Here is a 20,004-nt window from a genome sequence, read left to right on the forward strand (position 1 = left end):
CGCTCGCACGCATCTGCTGCACAGCGGGGGTGCCGATGCACGTGGCCGATGGTCATGATGGCCACGGGCGATCAGGGCACGAGAGGCAGAACAGGGACGTGTGTGTGTGTTTGATTGCCCCCTAACCCCTTCTCTGCCAGTGACATTTTTACAGTAAGCGGTGCTCTTTTTTATAGCACTGATCACTGTATAAATGCCAATGGTCCCAAAAATGTGTCAAAAGCGTCCGCCATAATGTCGCAGTCCCGATTAAAAATCACAGATTGCCGCCATTACTAGTAAAAAAAAAAATAATGCTATAAATTTATCCCCTATTTTGTAGACGCTATAACTTTTGTGCAAACCAATCAATATATGCTTATTGATAGATATATATATATATATATATATATATATATATATATATATATATATCTAATATTTTTTTTACCAAAAATATGTAGAAGAATACATATAGGCCGAAACTGAGAAAAAAATTTTGCTTTTTTTTAAAAAAAAAAAAGGGGGGGATATTTATTATAGCAAAAAGTACAAAATTGTGTTTTTTTTTTTTCAAAATTGACGCATTTTTTTGTTTATAGCGCAAAAAATAAAAACCGCACCGATGATCAAATACCACCAAAAGAAAGCTCCATTTGTGGGGAAAAAAAGTCAATTCTGTTTGGGTGCAGCGTCGCACGACCGCGCATTTGTCAGTTAAAGCGTCGCATTGCCGAATCGCAAAAAATGGCCCAGTCATTCAGCAGCCAAATCTTCCAGGGCTGAAGTGGTTAAAATCATAATTCTTTGCTAGAAAATTAATTGGAGCCCCCAAACATATATATATTTTTTTTTTTAGCAGAGACCCTAGAGAATAAAATGGTGGTTGTTGCAATATTTTATGTCCTACGTAGAGAAATTGTGCATGGAGCCACAATGTTTAGGCCTGTGTTTTTTTGTTATTTTTTTTATATACATTATTGAGTGCTGTGCCCTTTGAAAATCTCTGCCACCCATCACATACTTGCTTGAAATGCTGTTCTAGGGTTTCTGTACATAAGAAACCTGTAACTGCTTGTCATTTACCTGTTGAAGCTGTTTTTTTTTTTGTTTTTTTTTTATAAGTGAAAACCAGAATAGTATACAAGCAAGAATCTTGCTTTTGTTTATTTTATTGCTTCTTGTCTTTGTTCCCAGTGGGAGAATTCTTTTTAGCTTTCATGTTGGTGTTGGAGAGAACAGGTAGTGAGAGGAAATCTCCAGAATGGGGACAGGCAGCAATAAAAACAAAGTCTAGAGTGAGGAGTTGGAGCCTACAACAGCATGTTATTGTGGTTTGTGTCCCCATATGAGGGGACTTCCTGTCTGGAAGATGGACATCGGAACATGAAGAGAAATCACCTACAAGGATACAGATGCCATTCTGAATGAAACCTAAAAATTCCCTAAATATGGACATCACATTTAAAAGCAGACAGACAAACTTACCCCCTTCCTATTTCATCTAAAACTATAAAAACAAAATATCAGCTGGAGCTGGAATATAACCTGTTCGTATTCTCTGTTTACCTCATTACAAATCTCTGCACCAGTCCTAAGACAACATATCGCCAAGTGTTTGTGTGCCCATGGTCACTGATAGTGGGGAACACCGGTCCTCTTGTAGGGGGCCCGAGCACACAGGGGGGCCCACACAAGGTGGGGGGGGGATTAGTGATGGGTGACAATTGCAGAACTCTTCCTCCAGCAGCTGAAAGCTGGTCTCTCCCCTTCTCCCTGCTGAGAAAGAGACAGTCGTCCCTCATGAATCCCCCTCCCTGTGCGGACTCTAATATTAGCTCTGCTCCTGAGTTTATCTCTGTAACTTTGTTTCTCTTCCACTGTCTCACTGTTCCCAACTGTCCAGCCTGTATATTTTTTTCATCTCATCTTCATTTTTATTTATTAACTCAGTTTTATCTTTTAGATTTAGCAGGAATTCTGAGAGTTATGTTGTATTTGTGTCTGCTATTAATGATTTTATTGTATTTTTAGCGAAATGTAGCTTTAATATTTTCTTGAGGGGGTGGTCCTGTCAGGTAGTCTGTACGGGGCCCCGTGATTTCTATTAGCAGCCCTGTGTGTGTGTGTGTGCCCATATTATAATACTATCATATACTATGACATTGTACACGGTGCAGTCAGCAATCACTTATAACTCTATTCCATGCTTCCATGATTGGTGTACCCATTCTTGTGCCCCAGGAATCAGCTTCCTAATTATCCCAAGACAATAAAGAAAAGATCTTCCCAGTAACAGTCATGTGTGAATCCTGCAAGTCACATGTTTCAGGGCCACAATTTAGGTACAAACCTGCAAATTATACTAAAAAAAAAAAGGAAAAGCTAAAAACTGAACGTCAATTACTTTCATACTTTTTTTTTTTTTCTATGCAGTTGCAGGTAAAGTGATTTAAATGTCTTCCATATGACTCTCTGGTTTCCGTACATGTAATTTTGGTTCTTGTCTACCCGTTCTTTTTGGGGTGATGCCATATCCGCAGAGTTGTCTGTAGAGACTATGACTAAACACGCGTGGACATGGGGCTGGAGAACACTTTGTAACAATATCCTTTTGCTTTTTACTTTTTTCATACATTGCCTTTTTTATTATTAAACCAAAAAAAAAAAAAAAGTGTTCTATACTCTAAAGATAGAAATGATTCACAGGAAAGAGCCTGTATTAGTTTTATAGCGTGCATTGTAATGTGATGTTAAAATGCCACTGCTATCCAGATAAGAAAATAATATACTGTATATTGTATTTACACAGCAAATGGCACAATCTATCACATCTGTAGTTCAAAAGTCTAAACAATACTAATATATTTTACTTCTATATATCATTTCTGCCCGCAATTCCAAATTGTACTGGAGTGCTTGGCAAAATGCAGCATGCTTGTTCGGGTGCCATTCATTTTCAGTGGCACCTAAATGCAGTGCAGGTTTGCCCTGCGAGAAATCTCATCTTGTCGCCCAAAAAAGGAACAGGCGCGATGCAGTTTGTTGCGCGATAATCGCGGTGAAGCCACACCATGTTTTATGTGCCATTGAAAATGAATGGCACCTGAACAAGCGTGCTGTGTTTTGCCAGCACTCCAGTGCGATTTGGAATCACTGTGCAGAATTGTGGTGATTCCCTCAGCAATCCCAAACCGTTGAATGTGAATGGGGCCTTATGTTTGGAGAACATGCAAAAATCGTACACTCTATGGTATTTCTTGGCAGGTAGGAAGATAGATGATGATTTATCTGAAGGATTTTTGAACTTTTAATTTGGATTGCATTTCCTTTTTTTTTTTTATTTTTTTTTTTTTTTTTTTTTAATTGTCATTCCTCAGAAAATTTAATTCCTTCCTTTTTTTTTTTTTTTTTTATCTTTTAGAAAAATGAGACTATAAAAGGAAGCCTGCGTGCAAGACTGGAAAGTTTATGAATGGAATTCCAGACATCAGGGATAATTGTTGGGGGACATATTTATCGAGTGAAGACCTAGATTGATGACGGAGTGATTTATTTTTTTTTTTCTTTGTAAATGAGGACTTGAATTTTATATTGTGGTTATTTGTCTCAACCTAATGAGCTTATTACACAAAATCAGGATGGCCTGAACTTGATTATTGCCTTTAACTACTAACATATCATTTCAATGACGTGAGATACTATATCTTGGGCAGGAGATCATCCTTATTTAAGGAGTAGGTAGGTTGCCTTCATGTACAGGATACAACACGACTTTCAGGAGAATGCCCAGAAGAGGGTTTTATCTACAAGGCAAGACCCGTTGGTTACTTGTTGGACTTGCCCTGGTTTTTAGCCTAATGCTTCTCACATATCTCTTGGAATGTGCACCAACCCCAGAAGGAAATGGATCGCTGCCTGGAATCGCAGGAGAGATGTATAGCAAGGAATATTATCAGGCTCTTCTTCAGGAACAAGAGGAGCATTATAAAAGTCGTGCAACTAGTCTAAAGCGCCAGATTGCCCAGCTAAAGCAGGAGCTTCAGGAGATGAGTGAGAAACTGCGATCCGCACAAGACAAGAAACTTGCCAATGGTGCCGGACACCAGGGTACCAAAGAGCAACCTTCTAATGATCTACTTGAATTTCTGCACTCACAGATTGACAAAGCTGAGGTTGTGGTTGGTGCTAAACTTCCTAGTGAGTATGCTGTTGTTCCCTTTGAGAGTTTTGATTCTATGAAGGTTTATCAGTTGGAGATGGGTCTGACACGGCACCCTGAAGAGAAGCCAATTAGGAAGGACAGGAGAGATGAACTGGTCGAAGTTATAGAAGCTGGCCTGGAGGTCATTAATAATCCAGATGAGGATGATGAGGACCAGGAAAACCGAGGAGGGGATAAAGTTTTATTTACGGAAGCTGATTTTGTAGAAGGTATGAAAAATGTGTGCCGCCTTCTATTTCTGTTAATTTATACTACATGTAGGGGGAAGGGCTCCATGCTTACAATGGGTGCATCGTGAATACCAGCTGTCCTAAAGATTGATGTCCTTTTATTTCTCAAAGCTTTGAATTAATGATTTTCCTACTTCCCAACATTCTTCATAATATTTAGATAGTTTGTATATTCATAGGTGTAAGCTTTTTATCGTAGTGAGGTCACACTGGATTTGTTTAGCCCTTAGTAACAGTAAACCATTTTATTGCTGCAACTTTAGTGATAAAAGTTAAAATTTCTTGCACAGCCAACCCCTGCTAGAAAAAAAAGAGCGTACCTTTGGGCACTACTCCTAAAAGAGCTGCCTAAGAATAATCATTCCCTCTATACCAGGGTTTCCCAACTAGGGTTCCTCCAGAGGTTGTTAGGGGTTTCTTGAGCAATGACCAATTTCTGCCTCTCAGAAGTTTCCACTGACACCATTGAACTTTTTAGTTATCTGTAAGCGGGTAATTCTTCCCAATGACCACAAGTGTAAGGAACATTGTTGCCACTGACCATCACACTAGTTGTATATCCAGTCTTTTTTTAGCAGGGGTTCCCTGAGACCAGAAAGTTATTTTAAGGGTTCCTCTGTGTTGAAAAGTTTGAAAGGCTGCTCTACACTAATTAGGACCTGACTGAGAACATCTACTGCTTTGAGATCCAGTGCCCACATCTTTCCATTACTTCTTGAATAAGTTAAAATCAGACAGAAATTTTAACTTTGTATCCAAAAAAAAAAAAAAAAAATTTGTCTGGAGTTTATTTTTCTATGTATTAAAAACCTATGTCAACTATTATACTCGCTGTGACCACTCAATTAGAAATCTTAACAAATCTGTTAATGAAACCATAGCTTTGAGCTTCATTATGCTGTTGTGCACCATACAGCGATGGTCAGAAAAGTCCACTCAGTTTACCTACATCAAACTTTAAGACCCCTTTCACACTGCGGCAGTTTTCAGGCGTTTTAGCGCTAAAAATAGCGCCTGAAAACTGTCTCTCAAGCCACCCCAGTGTTGAAAGCCCGAGTGCTTTCAGGGAGGGAAAAAAAGTCCTGCAAGCAGCATCTTTGGGGCGGTGTATACACCGCTCCCACATCACCCCTGCCCATTGGAATGAATGGGCACAGCTTCTGAAGCGCCTGAAAAGCGATTCAGAAGCGCCGCATCACGGCTTCATAGGGGTTAAAAGCACCCCGCTACCACCCGAAAAGCGACGCCAAAGCGCTGCCAAAACAAGCAGAGCTTTACCGATAACGCCGGCGCCACCCTAGTGTGAAAGTAGCCCAATATAATTTTGCCAAGAATGGTCATAGCCAGAAATAGCAGTGATGTTCCAGTACCTCTGAGTGAGACTGTAGCCTATTGCCATTCATTCAATGCTGTGCATTGTGCCAAAAAGCTCCTCTCTCGCCATAGGCAGTACCTCTTATAGGGAGTGTGTGTGGGGAATGGAGTTTAATATGGAGAATCCAGAATCTATGACCTGTAGAATGGCATGTTCTGGTTTGTATGTTCCAAGAACATAATTCCACAGTAGGTGCTTTGAAATACTGGAAAATTGGCACAATTATACAAAACAAATCACTTAAGGCAGGCCATAAATGATGCGATTTTCTTTCCTGCAACCATGGGTTGCAGGAAGGAAAATTGCTCGATGGCTACATCAACACAGCTAGTGTTGATGGGGGAATACTTCCCACTGAGCTATTATGTTCTGGTTGGTAGTCATCCCTTCTGGGAGAAGGCAGTAATCTTTGTTAGCGGCTGCAGCCGCTGGCAATAATTGTATGTAAAAATCCGACATGCTGCCTGTACCCAAGTCGCCTGATCGACTTGGGTACAATCGGCCTGCCCATACATGGTCCAAATCTTGGCCAGTCCCTGCTGAACTGGCTTAGATTTGAACCATTTATGGCCGGCTTATGTGTGATTGAATTCTCTAAATGGGTTTATACTTGAAGCTTGTTAACAAACACTGCGGAATGTTATAGGATTAATGATGCAAGAATGCTCAAAATTTTCATTAGGCCTTGTGTGCAGTTTCTGGGTTCCACCATTTAATAATTTTTATCACATCTGTGTTCTTTCCCTTGAATCCCTGTGAGTTAACCGGTTTCCTCTCACCTCATTGTTATCAGGATATTACCGAACCGAGAGGGACAAGGGCTCCCATTATGAGCTATTCTACAAGAAACCAGAGTCTGGAAGCTACCACCACATCACTTTATTCCGACCGTTTGGCCCACTCATGAAGGTGAAGGTGGAAACACAGGATGTCTCCAGGACAGTCCTCAATATCATCGTCCCACTGTCTGGCCGAACAGAGGCCTTTGCACAGTTTATACAGAACTACAAGTAAGACTTGAGTGTGATTGACAATATGGACTCCTTCCAGCAGCTGCTTTTATTGAGAGAGATAGTGTGGGTGTAAACACTTTAGAACAACCTTTATTGCAAATCCATAAAATGGAAGTAAATTGCAGAACACGAAAGATATGACATTTATAGAAGCTAATTTATCTTGGTTATAACTTCCTGTTTTTGCTTATTGCCACCATGCCTTGTGCTTAGGTTAGAGTGACGTCATGGTCTTTCCAGACAGATCTTAAAACACTAAGGACCAGTTTATTCACAGGTGTTTTATTTTTTTTTTTAATAATGCAGCAATTTTAGATGGGAAAAGGGGGCAGCCTGTAAAAAGTGGACCTTGCATTTTAGAGCATTGTTTGCTTTAAAAGTGAAACTAACCCCCCCCTATCGTTTTCAGCCAAGGAAGCTGCCATCTTAGCCTCTGTTTGATCTACAACTGCCATGGTGCTGCACATGTGATCAGTTATGACACCAGATATTTGATAGTTTGACAGCTTGGTTAAGAGTACAAGCAAATGTGACAGTTACATTCCTGGCATGTCAGGAATGCAACTTTTTTTTTTTTCTTCTTAAATTTAAAGGAGTTTAGTTACGCTTTAAATTGGACTTTAAGATAAAAATAAAAGTAACACACTTTTTTTTTTTTTCAGATATAGTGGAGAGGGATTAGAACACGTAAGATTTTTATTGCTCTCTTTGCCCCCATTAGGGAAACTCACCGTCTATTTGTCATGTTTACCATTATCACCTAGAGCAGGGGTCTCCAATCATTCTAAACAAAGGGCCAGAAGAATTGTGCCCCTTCTTTGGTGTCAGTGGGGGGAACTATGCTCCATTGTTAGCATCAGAGAATGAAATATTTCCCCAAGAGCTCAAGTTTGGAGACCACTGACCTAGAGTGAAAGTTGAGAAAAAAATTCCAAATTTTCAGTTGTCACTAGAACGGGAGTAAAGGGGAAATCTTCCATTGGTGACACTAGTTCTGGTGACAACCAGAGGTTCCCTCACTTTGGAAGTTTTTCGTCTCACTTGCTGACTATGGGACAGTGAAGGGGAAAAAAAGCTGTACCTGTACTACTTTAATTTGAAATACTTATTTTATAGTGAAGTGTGAAAATATTGAGATAAAAAGCCAAACCATTCTTTTTTGTAAGCACCCCCTGGATGACCAAAGTTTTTTGTTGTGTTATTCAAGGGATGTTTGTATTCAGCAAGATAAGAGAACTTACCTGACTGTGGTCTACTTTGGTGAGGATGGTCTATCGGAGGTTGAGGAAATCCTTAAAACTGTAGAAAAGTAAGTAGAACCTGCATTGGCATTATATCATTAAACTGATGGAGGAAGATGTTCAGTATAATGAAGCATAGTTTAGATAATCTATTTAAGTATTCAAATAATTTATTCTTCCCCTATTAGGGAGTGTAAAATTGCATTAAACAGACAATGCAGTACCATTACCCATCATTTTGTGTTCATTTCTTTGCAGGATTGCATCCCCCCCCCCCCCCCCCCATATATTACTTTTTTGTCACATTCTGAATTCCATGTGTGTGTGTTGTTGGTTTTTGATTGGTGAATTCCTCCTGCATCCATGTAGATTGTAGGCAGCGCAGTGTAGAAATGAGCTGATTTCTGTGGCGCCATCTGTTTCCAAATGAAGAAATGACTTCAGCAGGTGTGTCCTCTTGTCCATCCCTCTCCTCTAGTTGTAATCTTTCTCCCACTATCTTCCCTTGTGTTCCTGCTGTCTACAAAGTCTTGTGATCTCATGATGATGTAAACCATCAGTAGCTAACATACTCTGTGTGTCTCATCAGGAGGTGAATGTTTACTTTACTCTTTTGGATCACTATGTCTAAAATCATCCAAAAGTTCTATCATACAAAAGACTTTCACACCTGATTATGGTGTGCTTTTATGAAACTGCGGTAAAATACAGTTCTCAGGCATTCTCAGAGGAGATCGCTCTCCTCTGAGTGCCTGTTTATGAAAGTGTGTAGATCGCTTCTCATGTTGAGTTGAGGAGCGATCTACAAACGCCGGGAACTCCTAAGAATGGCTCCTCTCACTATAATCTCGTGTGATATAGCGGGATAACAGTATGAGGAACCATAAATTACAAAAGTTTAACACAAATCAGCACACATTTTTCCCCAACATATTAATAAAATAATAAAGTTAAATTCCCCCTACACAATATACATTAACCTAATTATAAAAAAAACATTGTTTTTATCAATATTTAAAGATCATACATGTCCCTATTTAAATGTGAATGGTGTATAGTAAATGAATGTAATGCACATATGTAATGCAGCTATACACCATTCATATAAATGCAAAATACATTTATAATCATTAAAAAATAATTTTAATAAAGTATACAAGTATAAATATTTATTAATAAATTAAAATAAAATATATTTCATAATTGATAAACATAAAAATTGATAAACTGGTGCAATGCGAGAACACTGCGAATCCACTGCGGGTTCCCGCATCGCACCGACTCGCATGTCAGTTCACACTGCCATATGCGAATCGCTGGGGAGTGTCAATACATTGTTAACGACACCCCCAGTTCAGCTTGCATATCGCACTGCGAACTGACCGTCCGGACATGAATCGGATCGCATATGTGTGAACACACATGCGATCCGATTCTGGTCCGAACAGAAAAAAGGGTCCTGTGCGTGTTTGCACCGAATGCGGTGCGATATCAGCCATACTATCTGTACAGCTGATATCGCACCGCACAGACATCGCATGTAATGTGAATGGCAGTGTGCTGCGAATAACATGCGATGCCTGTGCGATGTCCGGCATCGCACAAGTGTGAACTGGGCCTAAAAGTTAACAACACCCCCAAATCAGTTCGTACATCCAAGTCTGCGATCTGCAAACTTGGACAGTAATCTAATCGCATGGGTGTGAACACCCATGCGATCCGATTCTGCTGTGGACCAAAAAAAGGGTCCTGTAAGAGTTTGGTCCGAGGGCAATGCAAATTTAGCAATACTATCTTTATGGCTGAAATCGCATTGCACAGTGGGAACTGGCCCTAAATCATATTGCATTTGCACCAAAATGGTACAGGACCCTTTCTTTGGTCCGCACTGGAATCGGATCGCATGGGTGTGAACACCCATGCGATCCGATTCCTGCACCATTACATAGTTCGCACTGCGATCTGTGAAATGATCTGGGGGTGTCATTAACTTTACATTGACACCTGCAGTGGTGCGCAGATGTCAATGTAGGTGCGATGTGAAAACCCACACAGGAATCATGCTGGTTCACGCATCGCACAAGTGTGAACCCAGCCAGAGACGTGAACATCTAAAAAATATATATATATATATATATATATATATATATATATATATATATAGTGTGTGTGTATGTATGTATATGTATGTATGTGTATGTATATATATATATATATATATGTATGTATATATATATATATATATATATATATATATATACACACACACACACACTATAAATTCCTGTCCTGCTGGTTTTGGGGTGTGTAATGGTGGGGAAGGTGTGCTCTGACTGTTTGGTGAAATATCAGAATACCAGAATATCAGCCAGTTTCAGGCTTCTCACTCTGATTCTCCACTTCTGAAATGGTGAATCAGAAAGTGAGAATTCTGTCACAGATCGCCAGTGAGGTGCTGAGATCGCACCTTCATAAACTGGCCGTTTCTGTGAAGTCAGTTACAAATTCTCACTGTGCTGAGATAAGCAGCGGAGAACATGTTCTCCGCTGATTATCTCAGTTTCATAAACTGGTAATGAGCTGAGATCAGCGGTGAGACTCGGGATCGCCGCTGATCTCAGTTTCATAAAAGGACACCTATGTTACTGACCTGCGGCAAATAATAGATGTTTGACATTTATGTAACTTTACCACACAGCTTAAAATTCTGTTTGCTGCCTTGTTAGGAATGCAAACGTGTCAAAATTACAGATGATTTCCTTCTGTGGATTTATGACAGGAAGACAGATGTCTTGCACAAAAACATATGTGCAGTGGACCAATATCTCATAAATAGTACGTAAAATTTAAATAGAGGATTCAGCGGGCTTTATGGGACTTCCTTGGGCATATTATTATTATACATGATTTCCACGCTTGGGAGAATAGGAACAAGGAAGGACTGCTGCCCCCCTAAAAATGAAAATCACCTAGGTGAAATCCAATATACAGAAATTGCTATAAACAGGGGAATTGGCGCTGTCCGGCTATATGTGCATTAAATAATGATTCCTACAAGTGCAAGAAAAAAGGAGGCATACATGTAAAAAAATATTAAAACAATTAATATGCGTGTGACCAATGTGTTGTGGGAGCTATTAAAGTGCAAACACTCCCAACAGGTGTTAGTATAATAAAGTGCAACGTGCTCCTGAGATAAATATATATGTGCCAATTTCTCAATAAGAACCAACTGCCTATATATGTATAGAAATGTGCCCAAAAGTAAAAACAAGAACTCCGAAATAAACACTTATGGCAATAAAACAGTATTGGCAGTAAGGAACAAACAATTATGACAGTAAAAAATCCCCAGCATGTGTGCATAAAAAGTCCAACAAAACAATATGTGAAAGGTAAAGAAAAGAATATATGTGAAAAAACGACAAAAATATAAAAAGCAGTAAGTGTCCAAAATCAAGGTCCTAAAGTGTATCCTTTTGGTGAAAAAAACGTGATTTCAGCATTGACTGGTGTTGTCCCCGTCCTTCACTGCACCCCCACTCGTGCTTACTCTCACCGGACTGCCTAACCCCTGCAGGGGTAAAAGGCATATGTGGAAAATCCTGCGATGGTGAGTCCAGGAAGCGGTCCTCCGTCCAGGGGTGTTTATCCTTCTCTGATGTTTTTGTATCCCCAAATGTTAAACATCCATATATAGTAGGGAAAGAAAGAACTTCATAGCGTGAATCCGAAAAAATGGGTTTTATTTAATAAAAATCCATAAGGGTTCGGTTAAAAACAGTTTGTAAACACAGGAGCTGACAGCGCTCCAATAGCTGGCTCGCAGCTGGTGGGCAGCGTGGTGTGGCGTGCGTTCCACCGCCCGCCTGCTCGAAACCGGAACTAACTCAAGCAGAGAGATGCCGACGTGTGTGTATCCCGAGGCCACGCTTTACGCATTTCGTCATCAAGACGTCATCTGAGGCGCCTCTGTCACCAAGCCCTAGTGAAGGGTGCCAAACGTGGGGGGGTGTGGCTGCAGCAGTGCTGGCTGAGGCCACATTCATCTACATACTAATGCACTGGGTTGGAGAACCGTGCATTCTCTTTTCTTTGATAATTCTCTTACACCTCTGAATGGTGTACTGATGCCAGCTCTTTTCACTGCAATAGACTTTCCTGAAGTAATGAGTTTTCAGGGATCGCCTAAAGGCAGCCAGAGTAGGAGATAGCCAGACAAATTGGGGTAGAAAGTTTGACATGAAGGTAGATGAGTCTTTAAACCTTGTTAAGAAAGTAAAATCATTGAGGCTCCATTCCGTATCCTGGATGTTCATTGGATAGTCCGGGTTTGTCTATACACACAAGTAGTGATGCACCGAATTTTCGGCCGCCGAAACATATCGGCCGAAAATCGCATTTTCGGCATTTTGCCGAAAAGGAAATCTTGCCGAAAATGGGGGCGGGCCCCGTCCCTGGTGCTGCCCATTACGGGGGTGTCCTTCTGGCGCAGCGTGCCGCATTCCTCTCCTCTCTTCTCCTCCCCTCCCTCTCCCCTCCCTCTCCCCTCCCTCTCCCCTCCCTCTCCCCTCCCCTCCCTCCCTCCCTCCCTCCTCGCCGTGATCTCCGTTGTGTCACGGAGCTTAACCGCAGTAACAATGTCCCGCCTCCTGTGACAGACGGCACACTGGTCCAATGGTGGGACATTGAATCAGTGTGAAGTGATTACAGGAGGCGGGACATCGTTACTGCGACCTGGGCAATTCAAATGCAGTTCCGTGACACACAAAGATCGCCGCTCTGGTTCGGCAACTGGCAAGCTGCATGACAGCAACTGGCAAGCTGCATGACGAGCACTGGCGAGGCTGCATCTCATGGGCACTGGCGAGGCTGCATCTCATGGGCACATGTGGGCTGCATCTGAGGGGCAAACGTGGGCTGCGTGACGGGCATTGGTGAGGCTGCATTGATCTCCTGTACTATGTCTGCAGTCTCTGATCATCTCCTGTTTTATGTCTGCAGTCTCTGACCATCTCCTGTACCATGTCCCCAGTCTCTGACCATCTCCTGTACCATGTCCCCAGTCTCTGACCATCTCCTGTACCATGTCCCCAGTCTCTGACCATCTCCTGTACCATGTCCCCAGTCTCTGACCATCTCCTGTACCATGTCCCCAGTCTCTGACCATCTCCTGTACCATGTCCCCAGTCTCTGACCATCTCCTGTACCACGTCCCCAGTCTCTGACCATCTCCTGGATAAAAATATTTTTAAAAACAGTCACTTTCGGTATCTGTGCTGTTTCGGTATCGGTTTTCGGGATCAAGGAAGATTTATTGTCGGTATCTGTTTCGGCGCCAAAAAACCCATCAGGTGCATCCCTACACACAACATCTGTACATTATTGGTCCTTGCAGCTCAGATTAAGATAAGACTTTCATGGCTCAGGGGCTAATTCTACGCCCCACACTATATAAGGCTGCTTATGCGGCAACCATGTATAGTGTGAATTAGAGATTAGGCAGGTTAGTTAGTGGATTGAGTGTGCAGTAGGTGTAGTAATATATAACCCTTTCATGACTAAGCCTATTTTTGAAATTTGGTGTTTACAAGTTAAAATCCGTATTTTTTGCTAGAAAATTACTTAGAGCCCCCAAACATTATATATATATATATATATATATATATATATATATATATATATATATATATATATATATATATATATATATATATATATATTTTAGCAGAGAATCTAGAGAATAAAATAGCAATTGTTGCAATATTTTATGTCACACGGTATTTGTGCAGCGGTGTTTTAAAGCAACTTTTTGGGAAAAGAGACACTTTCATGAATTTTAAAAAAAACAAATTGTAAAGTTACCCCAGTTTTTTGTATAATGTGAAAGATGATGTTACGCCGAGTAAATAGATACCAAATATGTTACGCTTTATAATTGCACGCTCTCGTGGAATGGCGACCAACTACGGTACCTAAAAATCTCCATAGGTGACGCTTTAAATTTTTTTTTACGGTTACCAGGTTAGAGTTACAGAGGAGGTCTAGTGCTAGAATTATTGCTCTCACTCTGACGATCGCGACAATACCTCACATGTGTGATTTGAACACCGTTTACATATGCTTATTTATTTTATTTAAATTTATATTTATAAATCGTGTTTAAAAAAAAAAATAAATTTTGATGACTTTATTGCTGTCACAAGAAATGTAAACATCCCTTGTGACAGTAATAGGTGGTGACAGGTACTCTTTTATGGAGGGATCGGGGGTCTAAAAGACTTCGCTTCTGTGTTTACGATTAGCAGGCTGGAACCAAGCCGCTCACGGCTTGGTTCCAGCTCGTCCCCAGCCGCCGGAGGCCTCCATCGGGCCTCCACTTCCCGCCTGCCGCCTGTCATATGACCTCCTTGCCTTTTGAGCGGAGATATCTGTCTTGTTTTTTCAGCCGGCGATTCCCTACACCATAGGAATGATCATAGCAGCTGTTCAGCCGCTTGATCATCCTTCCGGGCGGCAAAAGGGGGTGTGTGTGTCGTCCCCCCGCCGCCCTCCGGTGCTTCTACCGATTCACCGCTGCCATCAGTGAAGACACAGGAAGACAGGATCCGCCGGCCCCGGATGTTTACCATAGAGATTTCCGGCAGACCAGATGGTCGCTGGAGTTTCTATGATCGTTCGGAGATCGGACGCAATGTTATGACGTCGCGCCAAGCCTCTGCATTCAAACGAATGGCGCCGCCTCGGGTGGTAAGCCATGATCATCTTTTTTTTTTTTTTTTTTCAGCCTTCCCAGCCTAGAAGTGAGATGTGGGGTCCATATCCATATCTCACTGTAAAGAGGACCTATCAAGCCATATTCCTATTTCAAGGGATGTTTAAATTCCTTGTAATAGGAATAAAAGTGATCAAAAAAATTTTTTTTTTTTTTTTTTAAAGTGTCAAACTAAAAAAAGAAAAGTAAAATTAACAATAATTTTTTTTTTTTTTTTTTAAAGCGCCCTTGCAAGCAGAAGCGAACGCATACGTAAGTCCCGCTCACATGTGAAAACGGTGTTCAAACCACGCATGTGAGATATCGCCGCGAACGTTAGAGCGAGAGCAATAATTCTAGCACTAGACCATCTCTGTAACTCAAAACATGTAACCAGTAAAAAAATTTAAAACCTTGCCTATGGGGATTTTTAAGTACCGAAGTTTGGCACCATTCCACAAGCATGTGTAATTTTGAAGCGTGACATGTTGGGTATCTATTTTCTCGGCATAACTTCATCTTTCACATTATGCAAAAAAGTTGGGCTAACTTTACTGTTTTTTTTTTTGTTTTTTTTAAAGCATGTACTGTGCGAGATAAAAAAAGTTGCAACGACCGCCATTGTATTCTCTAGGGTCTCTGCTAAAAAAAAAACGTATATAATGTTTGGGGGTTCTATGTAATTTTCTAGCAAAAAAATTATGATTTTTACATGTAGGAGAGAAATGTCAGAACTGGCCTGGGTGGCAAGTGGTTAAAAAAATGGCGTGGGGTCCCCCCAAAAACCATACCAGGCCCTTTGGGTCTGGCATAGATTTTAAGGGGAACTCCATGCCAAAATGTTAAAAAAAAAAAAAAAATGGCGTGGGGCCCTTATCCGAGCATGCAGCCTAGCAGGCCAGGAAAGGGCCCCCATGTTGATGGGGACAAGGGCCTCTTTCGCTGGCTTAACTAAATCTGGAAGCCCACTTTACCACTTCAATACAGGGCACTTTCCCTCCTTCCTGCCGAGGCCAATTTTCAGCTCTTAGCGCTGTCGTTTTTTAAATGACAATTACGTGGTTATGCAACACTGTACCCAGACAAAATTTTTATCAATTTGTTCCCACCAAGAACTTTCTTTTGGTGCTATTTGATCACTACGGGTTTTCATTTTTTGCCAAACAAAAAAAAATTGAAAAAAAACTTTTTCTTTGTTTCTGTTATAAAATGTTTGTTTTCTCCTTTACTAATGGGCACTGATGAGGCTGCACTGATGGACAATAATATGCAGCACTGATGGGCATTGATAGGCGCACTGACACTCATAGGTGGTACTGATGGGCACTGATAGGTGACACTGGGCACTGAAAGGCTAAAATGATGGGTACTTATGGGTGGCACTGATGGTCATCACTGATAGAGAGGCACTGGCAGGCATTATTGGCATCCCTGGTGGTCCTGGGTGGCATCCCCTGTGGTCCTGGGTGAGCTTCCTCGGGGGGGGGCTATCAGGAGAGCAGCTGATCGGCTCTTCTCTACTCGCGTCTGTCAGACGAGATAGTGCAAAAGCCAATACACAGCTTTTCCTGTTTACACTGTGATCAGCTGTGATTTGGACACAGCTGATCACATGGTAAAAAGCCTCTGTCAGAGGCTCTTTACCTAGATCGGAGTTGCGGTGTGTCAGACTGACACACCACAACACCGATCGCTGTGCTGCATGCCCCCGCGGGCGCACGCTGACTTGTTATCCTGCTGGACGTCATATGACGCCCAATCAGGATAACTGAACCACTTCCTGGCTGTCATTCTGCTATAGGCCGGGCGGAAGTGGCAACAAGGGGGCCCCCAGATCCCGGCTACCCTATGTGAATGGGTATCGGGCACATTGTTGCCCTTACCTATTCACTTAAAAAGTGTCAACAAATTAAAAACCACAAGAGACCATTTTGAAAAGTCATTTATTATAGAAAAAAAAGGGTCCTGCTATGTAAATCCACCGTCAATCACGATGCCTGACTGACCCAAAAATAGAAAAAACACTCCGCCTCCATGGGAGGCCTCCCACCGACTGCTGTCTCTTCGCTCTGACAGCTCTTATATATACAAGGGCGGGGGCCCACGGTGACGTAACTGGGTGACCCCCGCCCCCTTCTGACATCATGTGACGTCACATGACATCAGAAGGGGGCGGGGGTCACCCGCTTACGTCACTGGGTGGCCCAGCCCTTGCCTTGTTAAAGGGGGCTTCCAGATTCCGATAAGCTCCCTGACCGCAGGCCCCCGAAACCACCGGCCAGAGTTGTCGGGAAAAGTCCCTTGTCCCCATCAACATGGGGACAAGGTGCTTTGGGGTTGGGGTTGCCTGTTCGAGGTGTTCAGCCCATCCCTAAGCAATATCTGCAGATTAAAGCTGGCCATATGCTGTCAGTTTCTTCTTTCGTTCGGCCAGAGGGCTGAACAGAATAATGAGGTGCATGGTGGAATTCCCTGCCTGTAGCTTGTATTTTGACAACAGCAACCGCCATTGTTATAATACACTGATCAGCAGCTAAAGGTGATTGGATGCAGCTGCTGATTGATGGGAAGATTTTTAACAAATATGTTGTACTTACCTGCTCTGTGCAGTGGTTTTTCACAGAGCAGTCCCAATCTTTCTCTTCTTGGGTCCCTCCCCCTTGCTGAGTGCCCCCACCAGCAAGCTGCTTGCTATGGGGCACTCGTGCACGCTCGCTCCTCAATAAGACACAGAGCGTGTGGCTCAGCCCCGCCCCCTGCTCTCTCCTTACTGGCTGCTGCAGAGAGACCCGGGAGAACTGCTGCTCTCATGCATATCTCCGAATTGGTATTGGGCTCAGGTAGGTATGAGGGGGGAGCTGAAGGTAAATGCATGAAGGTAAAAAAAACCTTCAATGTTTAGAACTACTTTAAAGAGGAGCTGCAGTCTGCTCACATAATTTGTAATAAAAACCTCTTTGCCATTCTGAAGCTTCCCTCCAACGACTTTGGATATTATTTTATATATACTGTGATTCTGTACTTGCCAAATAGGCTGCAGAAATCTCCCTCCACTGAGTCTTGCTGCAGCCATTTTAACTGTGGGTGGGCAGCTGAAGCTGCTGCCTGTTAACTTCCTGCATTTACGCAGACACACAGAGGCACACCTGCAGCTCTCATTGGCCCTCTTATGACTCATCCCCCCTCCCTTCCTGGCAATCTTATGACTCATCCCCCCTCCCTTCCTGGCAGAGAGAGAGTTGTACATGATGTCATAAGCCTAGGCTTTTTACCAGACATAAAACAGAAAGTGGGCTGTATAAGGCATTTACTGGCAGAAAAAATTTTTTTATTATCCAAAGTTAAAACAACAAGGGCAGAGGATTTAATAGATGGAAAGGTGAAAAAACTACTGAAGTTCCACTTTAAGCTTCACTGAGAGCTCCTTTTTATATACTGCATAAGGGTGGCTTGTATGAATGAGCCCATTTCTGGTGTTGTACCTCTGCAGAAACTCTTCTGTGCCATTATAGCACAGCACAAACCTCATCACAGCATGGCTGTTCCACCCATTGTACAATGTGCTTTTTATCAAAGCAGTTAAAGGTGTTGAGGTTTTTCCTGAGCAAGGTGTCTGTCAGTGAACAGCAGTAACCATTAAACGGTCAGTAAGGTCCATGTCCTAGCCAGATTGGAGCTATTGCATTTTACAGGTACATGATTCTTGCTAGTACATACGAGCTTTACATGCAGATTCTTTTTTTTTTTTTTTAATAAAACAACATACTTATGTTCATCAAAAGCTGCCTTTTCCTTGCATTACTAGACCCAGGTATCTAGGTGTGGAAGATTGCATTGTTTTATGACATGTTGGTATGCACAACTATTCCTTCAGTGTCCAATTGAGTCAGCAACAAGATTTTTTTTTTTTTTTTTTTCCCACACCCTTTTAACGTCCACATTCCCCATCTGCCTTCTTTTCTGCTTCGTACTGATATGACAATTGAAGGAAATCTGTACTGACTGAAATATAGGCACTTCGACTACTAATAATGAAAAATGAAAATGCTGTCATTTTGACCCAGTGACTTAAATACTTTGGGATGTCCCCAATACAAACATACAAACCCATGAAAGCAGAACTTCTGATCTGTAAATATATTCCTAGTCAGTGACTCGGAAAGTATGGAAACCATGGACTTGGCATGACAGCCAGGCAACTTGCAGTTTTAGAAGGAAAGGTCAGCAGTTGTATCTTCCATATTTTCTTAGTATAGGTTTCCTTTATCTACAATATGTAGTAATAGATAATAGAGTGTATTTATAACTTAAAGGAAAAGTACGCCATCTGGTTAAATATCTCCCACATCAGAAAGTGAACAATTCATATATAAATGTTATATAAATAAACAGTAGTGAACTATATTTCATATAATGTACAAAACCGCAATAAAAGTGCAAGGTTTGAAAAAAATAAAAAATGTATACATTTATATAAATTATCAATTCATATCTTCAAAGTGAATAAAAAAAATTTAAAGTAAAAGCTCATCATTCAATAGTGAAGTCCATCTAGGTGCTTGAAAAAAGTGCTCAGTATCGTACAAAGGTGCTTGGTGCCAAAAAGTGCTTCTTAGATCAGCGGGCCGCTTACCAGATCAATATGATCTCACAATAACGAGCACTTGGTACATTCCTCTCTGGAGAGCCGACGCTCTCACCATTGGATCTCACTGGAGCTCTGCAACCCCAGTCACCCACTTCCAACAACAGTGTCCCCACCGTGAAAGTATAACACTTGGTCTTCCACCATCAAACTCCTGCATAAATATGTATCAAAAGCAAAGGAAGAAATCCCATAGTGCTGTACTGTATCAATAATGTTGCGTCGCCCCGATTAGAACGGTTCCATTGTACAGAACGGGACACAGGAAGAAATGTCAAACAGTAAAGCACTTCAGCATGGTTGCAATGTCCTCAAACGTGCCTGACGGGTTTCCCCATACAAGGTGTCTTCTGGGATTGGAAGCTTGCAGGAGAGATTCCCCCATAAACACTGAGGGCACTTTCACACTGAGGCGCTGGGGCGTCGGCGGTAAAGCCCAGCTATTTTTAGCAGCGATTTACCGTCGTTTTAGCGGCACTTTTCAGCCGCTAACGGGACACTTTTAACCTCTGTTAGCAGCCGAAAAAGGGTTAAAAGCGCTG

The 20,004-nt window shown here is 41.8% G+C and overlaps 1 protein-coding gene across 2 annotated transcripts in view; it reads left to right on the forward strand.

The window, feature by feature from the left end:
- CSGALNACT2 (chondroitin sulfate N-acetylgalactosaminyltransferase 2) overlaps window positions 1-20,004 on the forward strand; it is a 107,822-nt gene that overhangs the window by 59,079 nt on the left and 28,739 nt on the right. For both annotated transcript variants that reach the window (XM_073596844.1, XM_073596845.1), the window contains exons 2-4: window positions 3,404-4,413; window positions 6,603-6,819; window positions 8,030-8,131. In XM_073596844.1, coding sequence (XP_073452945.1) covers window positions 3,765-4,413; window positions 6,603-6,819; window positions 8,030-8,131 — 968 coding nt within the window. In that variant the 5' untranslated portion in view covers window positions 3,404-3,764. The remainder of the gene's footprint in view (window positions 1-3,403; window positions 4,414-6,602; window positions 6,820-8,029; window positions 8,132-20,004) is intronic.

The sequence above is a fragment of the Aquarana catesbeiana genome, linkage group LG08 (genome assembly GCF_042186555.1).
Source record: "Aquarana catesbeiana isolate 2022-GZ linkage group LG08, ASM4218655v1, whole genome shotgun sequence".
Classification (NCBI taxonomy): Eukaryota; Metazoa; Chordata; class Amphibia; order Anura; family Ranidae; genus Aquarana; species Aquarana catesbeiana.